The 24,633-nt window shown below is 40.4% G+C and overlaps 1 protein-coding gene across 1 annotated transcript; it reads right to left on the bottom strand.

Annotated features, from left to right (window-relative positions):
• Positions 1-654: 654 nt before the first annotated feature.
• usp36 (ubiquitin specific peptidase 36) lies at positions 655-23,493 on the bottom strand. Its single transcript, XM_086057555.1, has 20 exons — positions 23,389-23,493; positions 16,723-16,988; positions 16,412-16,633; positions 15,577-15,687; positions 14,606-14,708; positions 14,463-14,530; positions 14,307-14,377; positions 12,572-12,654; positions 12,389-12,500; positions 12,166-12,306; positions 10,148-10,248; positions 9,919-10,057; positions 9,401-9,769; positions 8,636-8,863; positions 5,723-5,829; positions 4,917-5,504; positions 4,008-4,216; positions 3,750-3,932; positions 3,078-3,193; positions 655-1,987 (listed from the first exon to the last, which is right to left on the bottom strand). Exons 2-20 carry the CDS (start codon positions 16,973-16,975, stop codon positions 1,850-1,852), a joined length of 3,342 nt encoding a protein of 1,113 aa, XP_085913681.1. The 5' UTR covers positions 16,976-16,988; positions 23,389-23,493; the 3' UTR covers positions 655-1,849.
• Between the last annotated feature and the right edge of the window lie 1,140 nt (positions 23,494-24,633).

The raw sequence follows: 24,633 nt of genomic DNA, 5'->3' as shown, positions 1-24,633 counted from the left end.
GAAGGAAGGAGGATGGATGAAGGAAGGTGAGAAAGAAGTAAGCATACAAAATAAAGGGTGGAGGCCCAGGAGGATGAAGGACGGTATTGAAGAAAGGATGCAAGGAAGTTGAGAGGAAGGAAAGAAACAAGGATATTTGAAAGAAAGGAGGGAAGGAAACAATTGCATGAAATGGAGGGATGATTGGAAGAAGGACAGAGGAAGGAAGTAAAGGCCTTTTTCAGTGTCATGTATCAACATTTGAAAGCCTAATTTGAATTTCTAAAACAAAACCACATTTCTGACAGTGTTTCCCACACCATATTTATACTTTGGTGGGCCACTCAACTTAACTAGCCACCACTCAAGTAGATTTCAAAAACATTTTATAAAAAAATATTTTTAAAAATTCAAACGCGCAGCGACCAAATATACCGCTTGTAACATTAGTTTGCCGTCACTCACGTGTGGATCATGAGGTTAGAGACGCGAGTAGCAGGACTTGGGAGTACATTTCTGTGGGAAACACTGGATTGGTTGCAGACCACCGAATCAAACAGGATTTTTTTTTTTTGTTAAGGATTCCAACACACCGGTGCCTAAAAGCACAAGTAAATTCAAACGTGACTAGGATTTTTCCACAGCCCTCAGAGCAGGAACATCTTGACAGACACAAAAGAGTGACAACTTTATTGCACCTTTTTTTTTTTAAATTCAAACATGGTGCAAACGCAAATGTGGAGCATCTATTTCAGGGGCCACGCGGCCTCTTGACAAAACACGTGTCAGGGTAAACACCCACCAACGGATCCATTAAAGATGTCATTTATAACACTGTTTTTTTTAAACATATATATATATATATATATATATATATATATATAGCCAATTCAAGGCAAAATTTCTAGACTGAAAAGGGGCAAATCTTTACAGCATGGGAGGACTGTACACTCAAATGCATTTTGTGTCATGACATTAGTGGGTAGGGTATGTGTCAGGTCAACCCGAAAATGAGTGCGGGCTCCATTTTGGAGAGCTTTTCTGGATTCACATCAGTCTTTTGTGGTACAGTATTTGTCCAGCACGTGTCGTATATAAAACGGTTGTGGCCACATGGCGATGGCGTACACTACATACGGGATGGCTTCCTGAGTCTCCGCCCAGTTTGTGGAGGTGACCAGCAGCGAGGAAAAAATTGCATAGAGGTATAAGAAATCATTTCAACTGACGCGTGGGGAAGAACAAGCACAATGGTGAACCGTTGAGTTGAAAGACGCCCCCCGCCGCAAGAACAGAGAAATCAGAACAGTAGATTTTATCATTAACTAATTTGAAATTGTGTGCAATAAAAAAAAAAAAAGAGCCCAAAAAAAGTAAATAGTTATGGAACAGACATGACATGTGGGGCAAAAAAACAAAACAAAAATACACTGTGGCCATGGTAAATGTGGCCGCAATTGAATCCCCCCCCCCCCCCCAAGAAACACACACACGTCATGTCTGAGTCTCCATGAATTGTGGACCTGAATAATAATAATTTAAAAAAAAGGTCCTTATCCACTCGGCACAGCAACATCTGCAACAAAACAACACATCGGCTGATAAAAGGTATAAAATCATGTAAATGTAAATCCCCCAAAAATGTATAAATGATTCTGATTCTATTTCACTGAAGGAGAACCAGTGGCATGGAGTTGTTAAAAATGGGACAAAATGGCATGAAAACAATGTGAAGCCTGAAGCAGATGATGAAAATAGTGGTCCATCAGTCCTATTTTTTGTGATTGGCTCATTATTCAAAACTTAGGAAAAAAATGGAAGAGTTTTGTTTTTTGTTTTTGGTGTCATTGCCATTTCCAGTCAAAAGGTGTCAGCGATGCCCGGCGAAGGCTCGCTTCCCGCCGGGCGTCACGGACCACTTGTTGCGGCGGTCCTGGACCTGCTGGAAGATACTGCTGCCGCCGCCACCTCTCCACTTTTCCCTTTTGAAGCTCTTTGTTTTCTTCACCTGGTCAAAATCAGCAGAGGATCCCTTTGAAAAGCTTTTCCAGATCATTTATGCTAAAGCTGATGTTTACAGTCGAGGTTAGCGATTCAGTGCTTTGCGTTCACATGCAATACTTAACTTTTAATACTCTTAAGGAAATACAATTTAAGATGTGGGCAAAATTATATCATAATAACATTTTCAAGGAGCAGTTCTAACAAATACTGCCATATGTATTATTTAAAAAATATCCTTGTTTATCTGTAGAAAAATGATAGCAAAACATTGACACAATACACCATTGTAATGTATTTATTCCTAATAGCTAATATGATCATCTTTTTAATAATTTGGACAAATCTACCCTGATACAGTAATTACAATTTATTTTGTACAACTAAAGGCCTCTTCCTTATTAAATGTTATACTCATACTAGTATATGAGATACATAGAAGACACCTGGTATTTACTAAAATTACAAAATAATGGATAAAGGTTTCTACTAATTAAATGCCTGGTACATAATATAAGATATGTCCCATAATAAATTTACTTAATAGACACTTGGTACAGACATACTAATATTTAAAAAATTAATGTGTTCAAATAAAGTTCTCTCCTCCAAAAAAAGACAGTTTATTCTAATTAAATGCCTGGTATATTATCATATTTCTAAATTAGTTTGTGCAAATAAAGGCCTGCCTTTGATAAAGGCTTTCTCCTATAAAGATAAATATAGATGCTAAATAGAATAGATGTTATGCCTTGATTTTCCTATCGGAATAAATAAAGGAGTTGTCAAATAAATATCTCACAATGAATTTGCCCAAATAAAGGCCTCTAATAAATGGCTTACTCTTAAAGGGAGTCTGAAATGTCCACTTTTTTGATACAGCGCTACTTCGAACCGATGGTGAGCACTTACTAATATTCCAAATTTCAGGATCTTTCCTATGCAAGTGATTATTCTTTTTCTATGGTTATCACAAATTTCCTCTTTGCCATCACTAGTACTAAATGTTCAACAACAACAACAATAAAGCCGCAGAAAACGTTCACCGCAGAACTCTAGAAAACGTAGTCATGAGCGTGAGCGCAAAACACTCTCACCTTCCCACTGTCGAAGTCTTCGTCCCACTCGTCGATCACAGTGTCGTGCTTGGCACGGCGGACATCTTGGATGGCATCTCGACTCACAGCAGAGACGTCTCCGTCCCAAGTGAGGACTAGAACAGACAATGAAAAGGCATCAAGCAGGGCTGAATAATTAAGATTGCAATTTTATTTACATAGTGTCTCGAAAATTTCATTGCGGTGCACATGTTTACGTCATGTTTCTGAAAAGTGAAAAGGCGAAGTGATATAGCTACAGACTGGTATGCATTATTGTTGCAATCAGATATTTGACTCATGTTAGTTTCTGGCACATTTGTTCGGTAGAATTTTGTGAAACTGTCCTAGTGAACACTTAAAAGACCGCAAGTCAAAGTGTTTAGTAAGTGAGCAACTGTAATTGAAGTTGCTAAACTGCCTTTCAAATTATTTAATGAGTTATTTGCCATTATTTTAGCATAAGCCTAACCTACAAGACCCCCCCAAAATGTTCTGTATAATAAATGTGATACTGTTTATTGGAATAAGGTGGAATTGGAAAAGGCTCTTCAAAAAAATAATTGGATATAAATCGCAATATTGAAGAGGGTGGGTGGGGGCTAATATTGATTAGACTTTTTTTTTTTTTTTTTTATCATTCAGCCTTATTTTCGACAGAGCCTCTCTCACCGCAAGCGCCGTAGGCTTTGTCCGAGGCGTTCCGCATCAGCTCCTGCACCACGTCGCTGCTCTTTTTGCCGTCCCAGGATAGGCGAGCGACAGCATGAGCCGGGGTTTCTCCCGACGCGTCGCTCGCAGGTGCTTGACGTTTGTAGCCGTCCTTCACCTGGCTGTCCCACACCACCACTGATGCTGCAAATGACAGACACCGAATAACTAAACAGGCCATTTTTGTTTTTTCTTCGTTTTTTGCATGGATGTGCGTACCAGTGCTCAGCTTGCGTTGCTTTTCACCCCCTGCCGCATTCTTTTTGTGCGGGGGCGCCGATGCGTCACCGTTCTGACCCTCCGAGCAAGGCCGACTGTCTTCTTCCTCCTGCCTCACCTCTTCTTTCAGTCTCCTTTTCTTCTTTTTCACTTTCACTTTTTTTGTGAGTACCATTTGGTCGCTCGTACTGGCAGAGGCTTCGGTACGGCTGTGGTTAAATGGGGAGTATTATTGAAAAATGACTTTAAATTGCTTCATTTTAGCTCCATCTTCCAAATTCACTAAAGGATTGCATGGCTTTGGCATGGCGCTTCTTCTTCTTCTACGGCGCTACAGCAGCCAAACAGGTAGGTAGACAAAATAAACTTGAGGGAGACAAATTACGGCTATATTTTGTTTCCCGACATGTTAAATGAACCTATAGGTTTTCGTTTTCCAATTATTAAACAAGGAACTGGAGATGTCTCGTTCCCTTTCAATGTAGACAAGGAACACTTGCCTCCTAGCGGACGGAGGAGTGATGGCCTTTCAACGTGTGGATGTTTAGAACTGCTGTGTGTGAATATGTTGATACAGCGTGACTGACACTTGTCTCAAAAATAAATGTGCGTGCCTGCTGATCCACAAACGCATTATCAACTCATATACAGAATTGAATATTTGCAATTTATAGGTCATGATAATTGCACACACAACACACTCGATGTGAAAAACATGTAAAAATTGTGAATATGTTAGTGTGAATAATTCTGAGACAAATGTTTGCCCATAGTCCAAAGCCAGATGGAAAAGGCTCCAGTTCACCCGCAACCCTAATGAGGATAAGCGCTATAGGAAATGGATGGAAGAATTCTATATTCCTACATTTAAATCCTGCTTAAGTTGAGTAAATATATAACTTATCTCACCTTTGTGAAGCTACACATGGCGAATTTGTGTCCTGCTCCATCATCAGCTTTTTCTTCTTCTTCTTTTTCTTCTTCTTCTTATTTAACAACAGGCAGTTCGCTTCATGTTCTTTCCCGTTGGTCTGACATGTCGCCTCTGTGGCGGTCTCTCGCTTCTGTTTGAGCTCCTCGGATTTTTGATGGCTGGAGAGACTCCACACGCCGCCCTGGCACCAGTCCTCCTCCTCTTCTGGCTTTGACTGATCAAGATGGGATGGGACGCTTTCTCTCACCACAGTCTTCTCGCCATCTTCTTGCTCCCTCTTTCGCTTCTTCTTCTTTTTACCGGCGGGGTTAGATGGCGCATCTGCAACAGCACCCGTGTCAACTTCTACCTCGGAGTGACGCCGCTTCTTTCTCCTCCTTTTCTTTTGGTGGACATTTTGAGTTGGAGGATCATTTGGTTCTTCTTGGAGGTGGTGGGGGTTGTACTTGGAGCTGTTTTGCGCAGGACGGTGGAAGCCGTTCAGAGAGGGGCTGGCGTGCAGCGTGAGGGGAATGGACTGTTTCAAAGGCGATGAGTGGTTTTTCGGAAAATGGGATGAAGCACTAGGAAAAGAGTAACTGGGTCACTTTGTTGCGTTATTTAGCGGTATACATTTTGTGGATTTTTTTTTCTCAACTTACACTGCTCACAAAAAGTTTGGATCTTTTGGGGTTAAATGTCAAGATCAGTCTATCTATAATGCACTATGAACTTTACAGGGGAACTTCAATTTTCTTCCCTAAACTACCAAATAAATTAAAACAAGCAATAAACTCCCCACCTGTGAGCTTTAGGCGTAGCGGCGTGGCGATTAGGGTGATTTGGATGGGGGGTGTTGCCGGAGATTCGTCGCGGAGCATCAATGCTGCTCAGACTCCGGCTGCGAGCCTGCAGTTATCGACAAAAATAAAAACTTGGTGGTCTAAAAGAAAAAAGTAGCCATGAATGTGACAAAAAAAGGAGAGAATTAAATTAAATAAAGAAAGGAGGATGGCAGGAAAAGATGGAGGAGCAAAGAGGAAGGGGGCGTGGCAGAGAACAATTAGAAATGGTTAGAAAAAAAGAAGGTAAAAAAGGAAAAAAGACAAACCATAGACTTTGTGGTTGACTAGACTGTTACATTAACTAGGAAGGATATGTTAAAGTATAATGTCACATTATGCAATTGAGTCCAACTGGGAGGAAAAATGTTTTAGAGTGTATTAATCACACATGTACATTTGCCACATACACTGCTGCTTTACTTGATATTGTAAATAAATACACACTGGAGATATTTTTGCTGCTTAATGTCCCCAGCTGCTTAAAAAAAATCTCACATTGTGGAAGTAATAATGTCTTATTCTATACATGAATAGGCAGTTCGTTAGATAGATCAAGAGGCTTGTGGCCACCTGTCACCTATGTGCAAGTCGCAAGTAAGTCTCAAGCTGCAACTTTCAAGTAAATCCCAAGTTACTGCGGAAAAATAATAATGATTAAGCAAGTCAAGCCGAGTCGCCGCCAAATTTCTAACTAGCCGAGTCAAGTCTTGACTTGGTTTAAGCAAGTCGTAAGTCAAGTCCTCAAATCTTGCTGAGTCACAAAATAGTGATAAATTAAAAACAACAATTTAAAAACACATAAAAGTAACTTCTTTCAAAAACTAAAAAGGCACACTTTAATAAAAATACATTTTCAAATGTAAACAGAATGACTTGTCAAAGTCGAGTCTAGTCTCATAAATGCTAGTCAAAGTCAAGCCTTTCATTAAGTTTTTGCCAAGCCAGTCACAAGTCACAAAATTAGTATCTTATGTCAACTCAAGTCCAAGTCATGTGTGTTGAGTCCCCCACCCCTGCCACTTATCTGACAAGTCTGTAAACCTTTCACCTCTGCATAAGGGGTAAACTAAATTGCTTTTAAAAGTACCCATGTACCAGTACGCTGCATTCGAGAAAACCGGGGAAGTGGGAAAATGCCTACCTCTGACTACGAAAAGGGCATCGGAGCAGATGTATTAGAAGTTCCTGCTTGTGAAGTCAAATCTGATGTCACGCAATAAAAGTAAATGTAAGCTGTTAATCAAAAGCTTATATAAATTGGTTGTTCAGATATCAGCGTTGATCACACACGTGTTCTCCAAGGAAATGAACCGTATGTAACAAAGTCCACACTTAGTTTGTATATTTGTTTTTCTTTCTTTGCAGTTTTGCTTTTCACCCACACTCAAATTTTGGTCTTTGTACTTAAAAAACTTAATTTACAAAGTCCTTCTAAAACTCAGTTTTCCCTGAAAACAGAGTTATGGCTTGTGTGGATTTTAACTCTGTTAAACAGTAGAACATGTTTGATGTTATTGTCGTACTTGTGCTGGTTTCATTTTATGCTGTAACAAACATAAGTGTGACATTTTACACATACGGCTGAGTTTAGTGGGATATTTTCTCGTTCAGTGGTACGTTAAAGGACAAATGCCTAAGGATAGTTCAGATCTATTTAATTTTTTAATTCAATACATTTATATTCAAATAAATTAGTCTTTAAGAACTTTAATTATGTGCAATACATATTGAGTCATTATTTCAGCCTTTTTTTTTTCTCCTAGTAAATATTATTTCGTATTTACTTAGTGTTAAATTCCAATCTGTTTATGCTACAATTGATTACAATAGCATAAAAAATAGTGATGCACCGAATATTCGGCCACCAAAAATGGCAAAAATTTGCACTTTCGGCCGAAATAAAATTCAAGCTGAAAGAACATGGCCGAAAGAGGATGTTGTGGTGACGCAAGCAAAACAAAAACAAAAAAAATGCTGCAAGCAAAGTGTCTGTTTGAATTAAACACCAAACACGGGAGTGAGTGTCCGCCTTGCTGATCGATGCCGTTTGTGAGTACCGGCAGCTTCAATGTGCACACCAGAGAAGGATTGGTTGTCAAAAGAGAGAGCCTTCCTTTTTTTTCCTTTGATGAGAGCCCCTCGAGCGCTTCCACTTTTTCACTTGCATTCTGGTGGCCGTGCTAAATACTTTAGCTAATGTTAGCACTATTGCTAGCAACAATTTTAAACATGTATACACTTACCACTATCTCCGGGTGACTACAGATCTGTACAGGACGGCGTGTGTGACTTTGCAGTCCGTTCCCAAAGCCGATTGGCTGGTGCGAAGAAATGTATTTATTTTTAAATGTTGGTGAATATGTGAATGTGTGCCGCACCGTGTCCCGCTCCAAATAGCCTACAAATGTGTCATCCACACGGCACCGCACGCATCCGTGCCCGCCGGTGCAAAGTACTGTACGTTGACTATAAAGTGCAATTGCACCGGCAGAAAATGCTCAGTTGCTCACCCCGCGTTTGGTGTTTAATGTACCATTCGCCAACATGTCTCTGATGTCTGTGGTGTTGACGCGTTTCAATTTATATTGTGCTTTGTTAAAATGCCCGTGCTAAATAGGCCTAAATATTTTATAATAATATTATAATTGTAATTTATTATAATAAATGCAATGATAATAAAAATTGGGCATACGTTTTTTTCGCCGTTTCGATTTTGGGCCAAGCATTTCTCATTTTCAGCCAAAAAATTTCATTTCGGTGCATTCCTAATTAAAACTGAAACTAAACAAAAACTTCCATCCAATATTAGGCCTATGACTATTACGCTGTTCAATTTAAATTTTATCAACTTGGATGGGAATGTCATTCACCTTCTTGGCTGACAGCGCCAGCTTCTTGGCGGGTGGCGGCGACATGGTGCTGCTGGTGGCTTCCGATGTGATGTTGTTGAGGGCCGGGGGTTTCATCTTCACTGTCTTCTGCTCCTCCGTGCTGTGAGAGCGCTCCACGCTCTTGGCAGGAGACGCAGTGCTGCTGCACGCTTTGCGAGGGGTCGAGGGAGCACCTCCCGCTGGCGCACTTTTAGGACCCGCAATATCCTGGTTGATAGAACAATGAGCAAAAATTCACTCAAACATTCCACAGAAATTAGTTTGCACACAAGAATCTTGTTTTATTTTACTTTGTTAAATAAAAAGTTTTCATTTTTTGTTTTATTTATTCTGTTAAGTTCAGTTTACTATAATGACCTTGCCGCTAGCAGAACAGCAGGCGGTCAACATAAGGACTGTGACAGTTTGGTCTAGAGTCACAGAGAAGGCACCGCAGGAGTGTTTCAATGTTAATGACTGGTGTTATATTTATAAAGTAGTATAATTTCATTAGAAAATAAGTAATCCATTATTTTTTATGTCTTTGTATTGTTATCTGATTGTATTTTGTTTTAGCTGCACTTCAGTTGGGACAGACTCCAGCCCACCCGTGACCCTAAATGAGCTGGATGCAGTTTCTCATTCAATAGCACTAGATTTCTTTTCACCTCATTTATGAATGACCTGCCCCATTTGTCTATTTTAAAAGTCAAATGTAGCACAGAGTTGTCCACCTTTACACGAAAGGAGAAATGGCGGACTTACCTTTGACTCAGTGGTGTCGGCAGATGAGGAATCAGACAGAGACTTGAATGAGGCAGATGCAGTGAGGCCTCTGCCACTGTCTTGCTTTTTGTCTCCGTCCGTCCTGCCAACGCTGCTGCTGTTGTTGTTGTTGGACGGTGTCGGCGTGCCACAACGCGGCTGGCTCTGAGGAGAGGGCTTCTTCAGCTTCTTGAAGGGCTCCTCTATAACCGTGGGCCCGCCAGGCAATTTGGTGACACCGTTGGAGGACAACGTCCAGCTGGAGAGCCGGGGCTGCGGCGGCTGAGTGCTCACGCCGTTTCTGGCGACCGGCAGGCCCAAACCACCATCCATGGAATGGATTTTACGCAGTTGCGCTGGCTCAAGTTTCTGGTAAACGGACATGAAAACCAGATTTACTCAAATAGGGGCCACCCCTCAAATAAAATGGTGGATTTTTCCGGGTAAATCAGTAACTCACGACATAATCGCCTCCCTCATACAGATGGGTTTGTGTATTTATATGTATTCATATGTACCTTTGTGACCTGCGGGGAGGAAAGAGGTCCATTCAGATTAACCCGCTTTATTTGCTCTGACGAAGCGCTGTTCCTCCCTGAATGCAACATTCCCTGTTTGCCAGTGTGTCCGTCTGTGTTTTTCTTTGTTTCGGGGATCCTTCAATAAATAGTACCAAAAAAATCTATCAGTAAAAGAGTGTAAACATTAATACGTTAATGAGGCTTGCAAATGTGTGCAGCTTCTCACCTCAGGTAGAAAAGCACGTAAGCCTGCTGGTTCAAGACCACCTTGATGTTACTGGAGTGCACCATGGAGTCGTTCATTTGGTACCATTGTCCATTGCTTGCCTACAATACCACAAGACACCAAAAAAAAAAGTCAAAGACTATTTCATTTTACCTAGAGCAACCATGGGCCAAACAAAAAAGGGACAGTGTGTATTTGTTGAGATCCCAGGTCGTATACAAAAAAACCCAGATGCTTATAAATCCAGTTCGGGGTTTGAATCTTTTTTCCTCAGGTACTCCAGCTTCCGCCCATATTCCGAAAACATGCTTGTTTGGTTCGTGGGAGCCTAAATTGTCCATAGGTGTTAATGCAAATGATTGTTTGTCTATATGTGCCCTGTGATTGGCTGGCGACATTAAGCTTTTTGTTCCTGTCAGGCCACCACGAGGCATGTTGTAGTTGCCCAGTGAGAACAGTCACTGGCCCGGTAAATTCATGATATAATACGGTAAGTTTCAAATGATTATTTATTTATAGGGGTGTGAATTGCCTAGTACCTGGCGATTCGATTCGTATCACGATTCATAGGTCACGATTCGATTCGATACCAATTAATCCCAATACGAATCTATAAATTGATTATTGCGATTTTTTTTACTCAAATTTAGAAAATACTAATCAGTAAACTTCTACATGTACACTTTAAGATTTGTATAAAAATGTATTTATTTATCTGAAACTTCAAGCTTATAACTGAGCCACTGCATTTAACAAACAATCTGTTGCAGTCTGTTTGATGTTTGAACAGCACTGAAATAAAATATTAAGGCTTAATGTTCCATTAATATAACATTCTTCCATGCTTAATGTGTGAATCCTAACCCTTAGTAAGACGTTTTGTTGAATATTCCCATAAAAAATGTATGTTTAAAAATCGATTCGGCCGCATATCGAATCGATTTGAGAATTGCGCGCTGTAATATTGCGAAATATTGCCGAATCAATTTTTTCTAACACCCCTATGTATTTATACAGCTTTATTTAAGCCTCCAAAAAAGTATTACCTCTGTGAAAGTTACGTTTTTGTATGTTGTGTTTTTTGCTGTAGAAAATTGAACTGAGTTTTTAACATTTCACATTTTCATTTAACCTGACATGCAAAAAAAAAATTGTGTAGCACAGTAAAAATATCAATGACGATTAATCGATGTAAGTGGATAAAACTCAAAATATTTTCTTTTAAAAAAAGCAAGAAATCGTTGATTTCGTCATATTTATTTATTGAATTTGTACTGGCCCAATCCGGCTAGCGTCAGTGAACTTTAGGTGGCCCAACAAAATACTGTAGTGGCAAAGGCCACCAGGCCATCCAGTGTTTACCCTAACCCTTCTCCCCAAATCAACTGGGTTTCAGCTCATCCTTATGAGGATAAGCTTGGGAAATGGATGGATGTCATAATTCCAAAATTATTTAAACACAGACAAATTTGGGAGTAAAGAGAAGCATTATTTGTTAAATGTTTTTTTTGTGGCTGGATATTGCACAAGAAAGCAGCAAGAGCTTAGCTGGTGATATTGTATTAAACAATATTGAAAACGTCACTATTTAAGTTGTTTGTCACTGATCCTGTTGGACAATTTTGAGGAACAATTATAAAAGATTGTGGCACGTTCTAGGATAATAATGGTCATTCTAAGCCACTGCACATTGAGAACATAGCATAGAATAATGTTGGACACATTTAAAAAAAGCTTTATTGCTTGTTCATGTTGAGCTCAGTGTTGTAGTGCACAGCGCATACCACTAGAGATCAGTATGCTGCAGCATCAAAGTAGGCTTTTTAAGCTTCATGTTTATGTTACCCTTTAAGTTTAAAAATTCAAGTAAAAAATGTTAAAGTGAAAACAAATTGTATTAAACATTATCCCATTTATATATGCACTACCATTCAAACTCACAAGGTGTCTTTTAGGCTTTCGTCGTTTTTTCTTTTTTTTTTTAACAATGAAGCTGGTATAAGTAGTCATGGTCTCACCTTGACGTAGCAGTAGTAGTGTCCAGCGTGACAGCTGTAGCCAGAGTGAACCAGGACGGCGTAGAGTCCGTACATGACGGGATCGCCTGAGCTCTGAGACATGTAAGGGCGGATGTTGAGGAACTCTGGATAGCCAACATCCTAAAAAAAAAAGGAAGAGGGAAATGTGAGATGTATGGACAAACTGGAGTGTGCCTTCAAATTTGTGAAACTATTTGTCGACCTTTGTTATTTTCCCTCCGCTGAAGTTGGCAAATCTCTTGAGGGAAAGCGTCAGCACATTTGATGTTCGATGGATGGTGAAACGCTTTGTTGCTGGCACTTTCTTTTTGCACCTGAAAGGGGAAAAGGGGGACTCCTCACTCATCTTAGAATAGAAGACATATACACCTGGTTTTAGACTTACTTGGCACACATGTAGGCATTTTCTCCACTCAAAACATCAGGTTTAACAAAAAGCTCCAAGGCTCGCACGATATTGACAGCTTGCTATAAAAGACAGAAAGAAGACAGGACAATACAATTTCTACAGTGAGCTCAAGACATTACCAGCTGAAATGAATAAATAAATTCATATTTCCTATTAGGTGTTGAACGATTTAAAGATTTTTTTTGTAGCTGACTATGATGTCATTTTGACATCTTTAGATTGATTTAACTTCATAAATATTTCAAAGTTTTGCCAAATTAGCTGTATTGGGTTAGCTCAGTATGTTCAGGAATGCCAGTGAAAGTATAACGGACCTCATGAAAGTTGCACATTGTAATTGGGTGCACTGCATTTGTTTTACAAAATCTATAACGAATATAAATGGATTTTGAAGACGGACAGACACAGTAAAAGTTCAACGATACGTCTGTGTCCGAAGATTGCTTTCATCATTAATGTTTGCTATCTGTTGAAATTGCAACGCGTGACGGGAACAGAATATTAACTATGCCGTTTCGGAATAAAACCGTCGCCTCGTTTTTTGATAAACACTTGTACCAACTACGCTACTGTTATTTAATGTTGGTCATGTGGTGTTACTTGTGGGCTCAAGTGCTTTTTCAGGTGATACGGGAGCAAAAGGTTTGAGAAGCGCTGTCAAGAGGCTTTTAAATACAATGAGGTCATAGCTAAATATTTCACAGACATGAGTGCCAGTTCATGAAGTCAATTTTTTCTGTTACTCCCTGCAAACACTTCCAAGCATTCCCAGTCATTGTCCTCTGCCACTGCGCCCGTTTTTCAGTCACAGTGGTCAGTCAGGACTGGGGGGAAGGTTAAAAAGTGGTGTCAGGGATTTTTTTTATACGGGGACTTGCTTCGCTTTGGAGGAGGCGACATTGCGCTCACACATTCAGAAAACTGTGCTGCATCCCCCAGACTTGTTGCACAATGCGATGCTGTCTGGGCGGGGAAAATTGATCATCAAAATTCAGTCTGTTAACTTGTCTGAGTGACATCACATGATTGGTATAGTCCATCCAAAGCACTTATGTTATTGGCAGGTGTTTTCCACATGGTTCTAGTACTTGTCCTATATCCATTTATTATCTTGTTACATTGATTTTGGACGGCAAAAAAACTGTAGGGGACAAAACCTGCCATGCAAATGTGCAAGGGACATTTCCCCCTGCATGTAGTTATAATTAGTGGTGAGCCCCTGTACATTCTTCTCTTCACATGCCATTCTCATCTTGTTTTCCATAGAATTAGTGTGTTATGAGACATCATAGCCAGGTAGACTAGCGGTAATCAGAATAGCCGAAGCTTGCGAGGCCGCTATCCTCCTCCATCTTATCTTATTTTCGCACTACAGTACACTAGTTTCGCAGCTGCAAAGAGCGTTCCAGTCTAGTGTCAGCAGCAGACGGGCTATATAGTCGCAAGTCCTCTGTAGAATGGCAAATTGAGATGGCAGAGATTCATTATTAGCTGTTAGTCAATTTCAAGCTCGATGCGTAGTAGGAAAGTCGACGGATATGTCAGCTAATCAGTTAAACTCCTATTTCCTGTGAGAAAACGTTTCTCTTAATTACAATTGAAAGTCAACTGGAAGAGCTAGCGTTCACCGAATGAGGTGTCACTACTGTATGCCTACAGAAAATGAGATTAGTGTGTACAAGTATATACGAGAATGTGTGTTGGAACATACCCGTATCTCCACAGCAATGTCCAGGTAAGGATCGTACGTGTCTGACACACTTTTACAAATGGAACATTTTACTGCAAAGAGAAAAAAAAATTTATGAATGGATCAATCAATTAATTGTCCTATGTGAAATTTTGTTGTCGCAGGCACACTCAATACCTCTTGAGCGCAGGTAACCTCCAAAGATTTGGTGCACTAGTGTTGTGGCCTGTGTCTGCCTATCAAGCCTACACAAAGAAAGAAAGAAATCAATATTGTTCTTTGTTTAAAAACAAAGATGTGGACAAAAAAAAGGGCCTTACTTAGGGTAGCCGTTGAGACAGGCTTTCTGCATGGCGTCAATGGTGTACCGCAGGAACTCGTGCGCATCCTCCTGGCTACCGAAGCGGAAATGTCGGGCGATTTCTGCACAAAAACAGCACGTTTGAATAAATTGTCTATAAATCACAGCAAATGACCTATTTTGAACTGCAAGCTCTTATTATAGCATTAAGCATAATAAAAGTTTAGGCATGAGTGTGTCGTTGAGAATGGTCATTCGTGAATGACTGCCAAAAGCGTGCAGTTAATCTTAATGTAATGTCACAACAACATACTTCAAAGCAGATTTGGGGCACCCTTTTCTGAGTAACCACCCAGGATGTTTTTGCAACCTGCACTTTCAAAAAAAAAAAAAGCAACATAATGAAACATTTACAGTCACTTAGTGAGTTTTAACAGACTCATCGCATTAAGTGCTAATGTAGCTCGGAAAGCTGCGAGCCCTTCCTGGAGGCACAAGGGGGAGAAAAGAGTATCAGGCTGGTCGATATTGAATGCGCTCATCACCGCATTCCCAGCATAGCGTCATTTCACATAAAACAATAAGTCACGTCCAGTGGGAGGAAATCTAAAACTGTTTTGCCCCTAATAATTCAATAAAGATGACATTGTGTTTTTCTTCTTCCTACAGTCGTTTCAGGAGTATTTTTGTGCTAAAGCACCCAAGCCTGCAGTCACAAGGAGACGGAGAGGGCACTCGAGGGAAAGATGGTGGGGGTGGGCGGTGGTTATGAAGACTGCAGCAGTAAGCAGGTAGTGAGGGAGGGAGTGTCGTTGTGGGGGCGCGGGGGCGTCCTTTAGGACTCGAACACCTAAACTCACAACTCCTCTCCTCCTCTCTCCATACGGCACCCATTCATTCCTTCACCCGTCTAATGTACTGCAGTGTGACATCACAGTGATGCGTCACGGCATTAACCAAAACGGATTCAAGTGAAGGCGGTGGTCTCACTTTTCAGGTCTCTGATGAAGGACACGGGCTTGATGGCGTTGCCCGTGTTGGCAAATGACTGGATGATGTGGTTCTGCATGACGCAGATCATACAGAAGCCCGACTGGTGGCCTGGAAGAGCACAAAAAGCACAGAAATGTATGACTCTGCCGTCATCTTACATTCTGAAAACATGTCGATAAGATTGACTAAAGATTCAAAATTGTCCAAAGATGTGAATGGTTGTTTGTCTCCATGTGCCCTGCGATTTGTTGACAAGCAGTCCAGTATGCATCTCTGCCTTCCACCCAAAGTGTGCTAGAATTGGCTCTAGCCAACCATGTTATTTCGTATTATTCAAAAATATGTTGAATAGGTGATATATGGAATACATTTAGTTTCATATAATTTGTGCTACTTTATCACAATCTTAGCTATACCACAATTTGTACTATATAATGTACATGTAATTTACAAGCATCACAAGATAAATTATTCACTGATAAGTGTATCATGTAACATTGTCATTGTCATGGGAACGGTCTCCTTTAAGTGAGCAGCTAGCAGGTTTGCCACACATGTCCAAGGTTCAAGGTCCAAATCTTGGCTCTGGCTTTTCTGTGTTATCCCCATGTTTGCATGGTTTCCTCTCCCACATTCCAAAAACACACATGGTAAGTGTGAATGTGAGTGTGAATACTCATTTGCATATATCCTGTAACTGTCTAGCAACCAGTAGACCACGCCTCTCACCCAAAGCTATACAAAATAGATAGATTGAGTGATTGGAAGATGGGTGCTTCCTTTAAGGACAAAGAAAAACACAAATTTGAGTTATGTTTACAATGACACTCACAGACGCGACTGTGCTCCTTGGAGAGCAAGTAGTTGGCGAGCGGCGGCGTGTAGGTGAGACACTGCACGGTGGAGTTGAGGAAACAAGTGTTGCCCAGGTTGTGGAGGCCGGCCCCCACCCTGTACACCCGCTCCCACTTGAGGGTCAGCTTGTTGGCGGGGAAAAGCATTTTCTGCGGCGCGGCAATGCCGTCGCCTTGGCCGCCGATCGTGTTCTCTGAAACTAAAAAGAAAGATCATTATATGAAGCACAAGTGTGTGCATTTTCAGAGTACAATTGCAAATGTAAAGCAAAGCGCTCCCTTTGGTTACCTTGCCTCTTGATTTGAGGGGGCTCGGACACTTTCTGTCCGGGGAAGGCCTCATTCCTGGGATTGAGGATCACGTACTTGTTCTTCAGACTATCCAGCTGGTAGGAGAAACCCTTGCTGGCGGGCTCAAACTCGATCTTCTGCAAGAGGACCTTCTTGGCGGAGGAGGCCAGCAGCTTGTTCAGGTCACCGTCATCGGCCGACTCCTTGCGACTGGGCTTTAGCGCCTCCTTGAGTTTGTCCACAATCGGCATCGTTGAAACATCACTGAAAAGAAGAGATAAGTCAATTATGTGGAATAGATGGAAAAAGACGAGGCTAAAAAAATCTAAAACTACTTGGCCTAACAACACGGCTAGTTCAATGCCAGGTACTAAGCTGAAATTCAAACAACTTTCTCTACGAAAAAACAAAAACATTTGACCTCCTTAGCAGCTTCCATGGCAGCAAACAAAGAGGACTTAGTTTACTAAAGAGGCACTTTTGTCAGTCATTTGGAAATGGTTCAGGTTTGCAACATCAGTAGCAGAAGTCATATTAGCCCGTGGGGAATAATTATCCCGCTTTGAAGCAGAGAATTTGCTTAGACTTTTTTGTTATCAAATTATTTGACTCATTCGATTAATTTCTGCAGCTCACACTTTAAAAGTCGTCTCTGCCATAACCATAAAATAATCCAAAGTAAAATAATAGATTGTAATGTTTTATTTTGTGCCGTCATAGACCGAGGACCCCCTGTATAGGCTGCCTGTTGTATTGTGTAGGCCGGTCCTCGAAAGCCCCCACAGCTGAATCAAATGACCTGCTCATTAGCAAGCTCTGCAAAAGTCTGATAACTTTTCTGTTTATATGATTCAGGTGTGTTGGAGGAGAAAGACATGGAAAACAAGCTGGATAGAGGCTCTCATCGACCAAACTTGGGCTGCGTTCACACTGCAGCTCAATTCAGATTTTTTCACAAGTATCTGATTTTTTCATGCAGTGTGAACGGTACAATTCCGATTTTTTTCACACCCGACCTGGGCTTCTTTGGATATAAATCGGGTATGTATGCGATGTGTCTGCACTGTGAACGCTCATCCACACGCATCCGATTCATACATCATCAAAAGCCTGACATACGCTATGCGCGGGCTGGAGAGAAAGCTTGGAAGGGAGACACGTCTGAATTTATACAAAGCTGTTTTGAGTAACAAGTGTTCAATTTTTATTTGATTTTAATTTCATCACACTTGAAACATGAAGCATAAAGTTGACATTTGTGGTGATATTAGAAATTCAGCCCTGTAGACGGTTCATCGCGAACGGCGATGATGCAACGTCATCTTCGGTAGACTTCTCAAGGAGTGTCCCCTCATTTCCCCAAAATATTTCTATTACCTCTTCCAACCTCGCTACTCTGGCAACATAAGATGAAAAAATAAGTCAGACGGATTTCTGTTGCTGTTTGTAAACAGCACATTCAAAACTGACGCACGAGGAAGCCAAGGACAGCAGCCAACCAGGAGCGCGGGCGTTCGCACAGCCGAATTTGAATAACCTAAACAGACAAGACATATGGATCAAACTCCTAACCCGTCCGCAAAACAAGTCCACCAGTCCACCAATCTGTAGCGTGTGCTGGCACAGCTAAATTTGCATATGACACTGATAAAAGTCGCTTGCCTCAGTGGCTTGGCTGGCGGAAAAACTTTGCGAGTCGGGACAATATTTACTTCCGTGAACAATGCAACGTGGAGTCGTCGTTTTGGGTGTACGTCACTCGATGTGTGCTCATTGCGCATGCGAGTCACATCACGGGCGCGTTGCGTTCACATAAGATGTTGTATTTGTTTTTGTGATGTGAACGGTACATAAAAAGATCGGATTTAACAAAAAATCTGAATTGGGCATCACGCCCTGCAGTGTGAACGAAGCCTTGGAGACTCCTGATGTATGGGGTTAAAGCAGACGCTGGCAAAGTACAGCCCAGGGGTGGCGCCACATCCAGCCCGCTCACAGCCTCTGACCGGCCCCCACAATGAACATGAAGTGCAAGTACAGTGGAACCTCGGAGTTTGAATGTCTCGGAACTCGTACACCTCGGACTTCAACCCAAAAATCTGAGTTAAAAAAATGGCTCAAAGTTTGAACTCATTTTCAGAGTTCGAAAACCCAAACAAAGCAAGCTAAGCCGAACGTACCTTGAAAACGGGTAGCCGAGTGAAGCTGAGCGAAGCCGAGCAATGCCGAATGCTAACGTTGCGGTAGTTGAGACTATGAACTGCTAATTTCTTGTCAAATCATGAATACTCCCGGAGGTGCTTCATACTCGCGAGTGCATTTTGATTTGTCCACGACAATTTTCTTCGCCATGGGCCCAAAGAAAGACAACAATGCCAGTGGCAGCAAAGAAAAACATACAGTGCTACGAACCACAGTGGAATTAGGAAGATTATCACGCCGTTGTAACTACCGTGACCACTTCTGTAAATACTGGCACGAGGATCCCCCCTTAGCTGTTCAACAACGTGCCTGACGTTAAACAACGCACGCAAGGACCGCTTAGTAGTCTAACAATATGCCCTATGTAAAATACACAAACTCAGCACTGAACTAAAGCTAGCATTAACAGCGTTTATCATCCACTAATGCCATCACACCACAACAAAAAAGGTAAGGTATTTTTTATTGTTTAAATACTGTACAGGGTATAAATGTAAAAAACATAAATAGAAATTAAAATGGGAATTTTCTGTTTTTGGAGCTTGGGAACGGATTAATTGCATTTACATTATTTTCTATGGGAAAAAATATTTCGGAGGTTGAACAATTCGGACTTTGAACACTTCGCAGGAACGAATTATGTTCGAACTTCGAGGTACCACTGTAAAATATAAAAAATGTGGTGCTTTTATTTTGAACATTTTGCTCTTTATGTGCACAAGTGTGGACGCTAATAAAGGTGAGGAAGCAATCAAGAATTACAACTTGTGTTGAAACATTTTCGCTAAATTTTGAGACTTTTCCGAGTAACTATTTTTCCGAAAAGGGACTAGTAAAAATGGCAACAGAGGTCTTAAAAGTAATGCTAGCAACATTCTTACTTCCTGCATGGAGGGAAGAAAGCCCAGGAGATTTGGCCTGATCATTCTGTATGCAAACATACACCTTCATATAAGCATTATACATCACTGACATTTATTATACTTTCCAATTATCTATATATTTAGGAGTCCCAAATAGGAACGGCTAATCAAAGTTGGCGGTTGGTGCACAAAATTAATGTTGTAATTTTTAAAGCAGAATGATGTAATTTTAATGACCGCTTACAATTTTGTTTCAAATTTGTATTTCCTAATTATAACAGTATCACCACCTGTAGCAATTTCTTGAAACAAGACAATACTTTTTCTAAATATATTAAAAATGATACACAACAAAATTAAGGTTAGCATGTTGGCATAGCCCTCGGCAAGCGTTTCAGTTTTTCATGTGACCCATTTGCAAAATTAATTGCCCACCCCTGGGTGGTTACTGTCCTTTTAAAGACAATGTAAATTTTTTAAATTTAAATTTTTTTTTTAAAGCACTTAAAGTTTGCCGTGTGTGTGTGCTTGACTAAAACAAGCGTTTTTGAGTCATCAAATAATCATAAAGCCTGATACGATTGTGCTCAATGTCAAAACTAACTATCCTCTTTTTTTCCTACTCACCCCATTCACACGCTATAGAGCCCCTTAAAAGACATCACAGAGGATAGTGATGTCACCAGAGTGGGGATGGTGGTGAAAAAGAGGGCCTGAACATACCCACAAGGACGCAGCGACCTTCACGTGCCGCCGTTACTGATATGAAGGATGACACGTGGCCCAAGGGTGCAACGACAGCGACACTGTTACACAATTTAACAGTCGCCCTTTAATTAACAACTAATTGGTTATTCAAAGGACTGTAAAAGGAAAAAAGCAATGCACAAAGGCACTGAACTGAATCATTTTCAATTAATCAGTCTCTGCTTATAAAAATATTGCCACAGAAAAATAATTGGCAAATGTTTAGAATCAAGCTTCAAAAATCACAACTCACCCACACGGCCGATAATTACCTGTGAATGGCGCATAAACACACACAAATTGCAAGCTGTCAGTTCCCAGGCAGAATTTGTTTTAAAGTCCTCTGAAGACTGTTCTAAATATTATAATAAGTTATTATTCTATTTTATATCATATTTAATAAATTGCTAACTAACTAAATTATGAGGATTTGTGAGTTACATTTTCCAGGGCTTTTAATGACAGTTCCTCTGTGATTTTATTAGTCTGGAGTCAATCTGAGCATTCAATGGATTTTAATCGGTTATTTTAAGTTTATTGCTTAGAATGCCCCCCCCCCCTTTTTTTTTTTACGTTTCTACAGTTAACTTCAAAGCATGTCTTCGCACTATTATGGCTGCCCTCAGACGAGATAGGAGTTAGTAAACAAAAGCACAATCAGTGTTGCCAACTTAAGTGTTTTTCTGACTCCTCTGGGGCTATTTTTCCAAAAAGCAAAAAAGGCAATTTTTTTCCCAAGAGGAAGCACATATTCTCAGATGATGCCTAAAGATTTTGTTCTGATAATGTCACCCCAATACTCCCCAAGGAAACAAATAGGTTGCGTCTCGAAGGGCATCCTAGCATGAAAACTATTCATGCAACTGAGTCATTGCAGTCAAAAGTTGCAAAATAAATAAATTGTTAAAAATAAAATTAATAACCCAAGCATATATTCAGTTCGGCATTCGGCATCTTTATTGGAACCTTCAACCTTTTATCTGTTATTTAATGAAAATCTCACCTGTTTGCAGTTTTGTGCCTAGGCCAACGCCATGAAAGTATGTATTAACCAGGGTGGAATCTTAGTGTACAGTTTTTCACATGCATTTCTTTTTTGTAGAAACTACTTCTACAGGTCATCTAAACTGCCTGCACGCATATCTGTTCGCCGTCACATCAGTTTGTGTTCACAGGTTACTTTGGATAGTATACTACTAATGGACAATTCCGAGATTACGACATAAATTAAAATGGCAGTCAATTCGGTGAAAGAAATCTCTCCGCTCATTGGACTTCGGATCGTTGTAATTAGATTTATGCAGATTATTTAGATTTTAAAATGTGATGGGATGTCGTTTGACTGACTACTATAACAATCTGTGTGGTTATGATAATCGCAGGCAAAAGCAATACAATCCGCTGTTTGCTTTCACCGTAAAAAGAAAGCATTTGCATTGCGTTGCATTGGGGAAGTATCAGAAACGCCCGGATGTTCGTAATTGTCAATACTAACGATGAACCTCATGTGAAGGTGGGTTGTTTGTGTTGAATAATTGAACTACTGATTTTAGTATTCGTAGTGTGATAGCGCCTACTTGAGAGAAGGAGCTGAAGAAATATGTAAATGCCTTGTTCGTAGACTTGCAAAGCGGATCGGATCCAAAGATCAAAGGCAGTGATATTCTATACAGCTGTGGAGGTGCGGTAATTAAATGACGAGACGAAGGCGACTCGTGTTGCTTCGTTTACCACAACAAAAATGACTGTTTACACAGCAAGCTACTCCCTTTCATGTGTATCATCTCTTTATAAAGCTCAGCCACATACCTATTAAGAGCTTCAAACAATATGGCTGAGAAGTCATTGTTCAAACACTTTTAGGAACCTTTTACCAAGTAAAATCGACCAAATGCTGATGGAATCGTGTTATGATCCATTGAAAACATGGTTTAACTTTTTGGCCAGAACTCCAAAAGATATGTTTGTTTGGTGCACACCCTTAAAGAGACAGATACCTGGTCAATGTCTCAGCACCACGGACTTGGAATGGAATGGTCCCCACATAGCTGTACGGTATTTACATGATTATTTGCTATTTCAACTGACTTCTGGAAAGCAACTCGACGTGGGTGTTATCTTTTTGTCTTTAACAAATTAAAGTTCATAACTGACACTCCCACTGAGTTACAATGCCGCGAAATCAGTGATGAAGTAATGGTATCTAAAATATTATACAAAATAATAATTGTAAAAATAACTATAATCGTGTTTGAAGCGATTGTAGTCGGCTTCAGGTACCATTCGTCTGACACTGAAGACATGCTGTGTGTGTCTGATCGTCACCAATCGCGTCAATCCATTGACTCGCTGACCTACACTCCAGCTGTCAACATGCTGGAATAAATTATCGTTATTACATAGTAATGAATCAAACTTCAGCACTTTTTAAAAATGTATTTTAAAGGGGTTTACCAGCCGGTTGCAGGTGTTCCATGACCGCGACGTGTCGGGCCACTTAGCGTGGGGTTAGCATGCTAAATTGCTAATCTCAAGCAAGCCCTAATGTCGACATCACACGGCGTCAGAAGAACGATGAAACGATGCCATTACGTCCGTGTTAAGCCCTAAGAGCCCCGTTGGGTGTTTTTTGTGTCGTTGACTTTGAGAAGTCGAGTAATTTAGCGTGTATTTAAAGGTAAGGACGGCGGTGGCTAAATGGCTAATCGGCTAACTTAACGTGGCGGGGAGGTTTCGAGTCGCCCTCACTTGCTGCAATGTGGTCAGCGTCCACAAATGCCGAATGACATTACTCAAGCGATAACGAGGCCATAAGTAGTCTTTTATTTTATAAATGCTCTTTATGGCCTCACCTTTGTAGCGATCAAAAAAGCCTTGAAAACGGAGAAAACCGCTCTTCAGAGGTTTCTTTTCGGTCTGCTGGTATTTTCGCCCATGCTGCATTAAGAGAGGGAGGTGCCGAGAATGATGGACTCCAAGCGGAGACCAATCGGCCAACAGATCCCGCCTTGGTGACAAGTTGATAGCCAATCAGCGGCTAGATAGTCATTACACTATCAAGGAAGGGACACGTGACCTGCGGACTGTGCTGTTTACCATTTTCAGTGTTCATTATTAACAAAAAGGGCCAAAGAACAATAATTAAATCTTTAAAATTGTAGTACTGATCAAATTTGATCGTAATCTGATTAGGGAAAATGGAAGATACGTTAGCTTTTTGCGATGATATAACTTCCCAAACATTTATGGTTACGTAATACCGTGACTTGAGATACGAGAATAATTATTTCAGTCACCACGCTCGTAAATTGTAACTTAAATCACTCCTTTCTCAAATCGCCTTTAATAAATGGAAATGAAATACCATTTATTCGTTCCAAATAAGGTTGCTTTTGTTAAAGGCATAGTATGTATTAATGTTTGCCATCTAGTGGTCAATTATTCATTCATTCATTTTAAAACCCCACAATTGATTTTAATAATATACAAATAATAATAATAATATACCCCCCCCCCAAATAAATACTATTTGTACTTTACTTGAAAGCATATAGTAACAGTGTGTGTGTACTGTACACTGAACTTGGCGATCATGATCATTTCTGATGTGAGATTTGGCCACTAGGTAGCAGTATAGGCTAACTCAATCAAATGCTGCATGTGACGCAGTAAAGCGCTGTAATATCCTTTTTGAGAGACTAATTGGGAGGGGGGAGAATATATGCCCTGTAAGCAGTTATTTTGTCTTTCTCCGTGTTTCTGCACTCTGTATTCGTTCATCGTTCCTTAGCAGCAGTATAAAACTGCCACTTATAGAGGCAATGTTGTTTGGTTTGTTTGACAACTGGGAGCAGCATTCAAAAGCTTGAAGCATTATGGTCATCCAAAACTTGGAGGACATTTTACGCCCCATCCATCAAATTTTAAATAATCCACATACACAATATGCAGTTCACTTTCTGAGTAAATTTACATGTCCTGAAACCAAATATAAAATAATAATAATAATAATAATAATAATTCTGAAGAACCCCCTAAAATACAAAATTTCTCTTGTCCCATCACCTACTGACTTAATTGAATCTCAAATAAAAGTT

The sequence above is a fragment of the Leptonotus elevatus genome, chromosome 1 (assembly GCF_054856555.1).
Source record: "Leptonotus elevatus isolate MCC_2025b chromosome 1, RoL_Lele_1.0, whole genome shotgun sequence".
Taxonomy (NCBI): domain Eukaryota; kingdom Metazoa; phylum Chordata; class Actinopteri; order Syngnathiformes; family Syngnathidae; genus Leptonotus; species Leptonotus elevatus.
The sequence above is the reverse complement of the archived record's forward strand: the minus strand, read 5'-3'. Positions and strand labels throughout refer to the sequence as shown.

Bases quoted from the DNA above. Each gene is read 5' to 3' on its own strand.
- usp36 (XM_086057555.1), bottom strand. From the start codon at position 16,975: ATGCCGATTGTGGACAAACTCAAGGAGGCGCTAAAGCCCAGTCGCAAG. The intron at 4,217-4,916 runs GTGAGATAAGTT...ATTTAACCACAG, and splicing joins CCATGTGTAGCTTCACAAAG to CCGTACCGAAGCCTCTGCCA. The intron at 3,933-4,007 runs GTACGCACATCC...TGTCATTTGCAG, and splicing joins GCAACGCAAGCTGAGCACTG to CATCAGTGGTGGTGTGGGAC.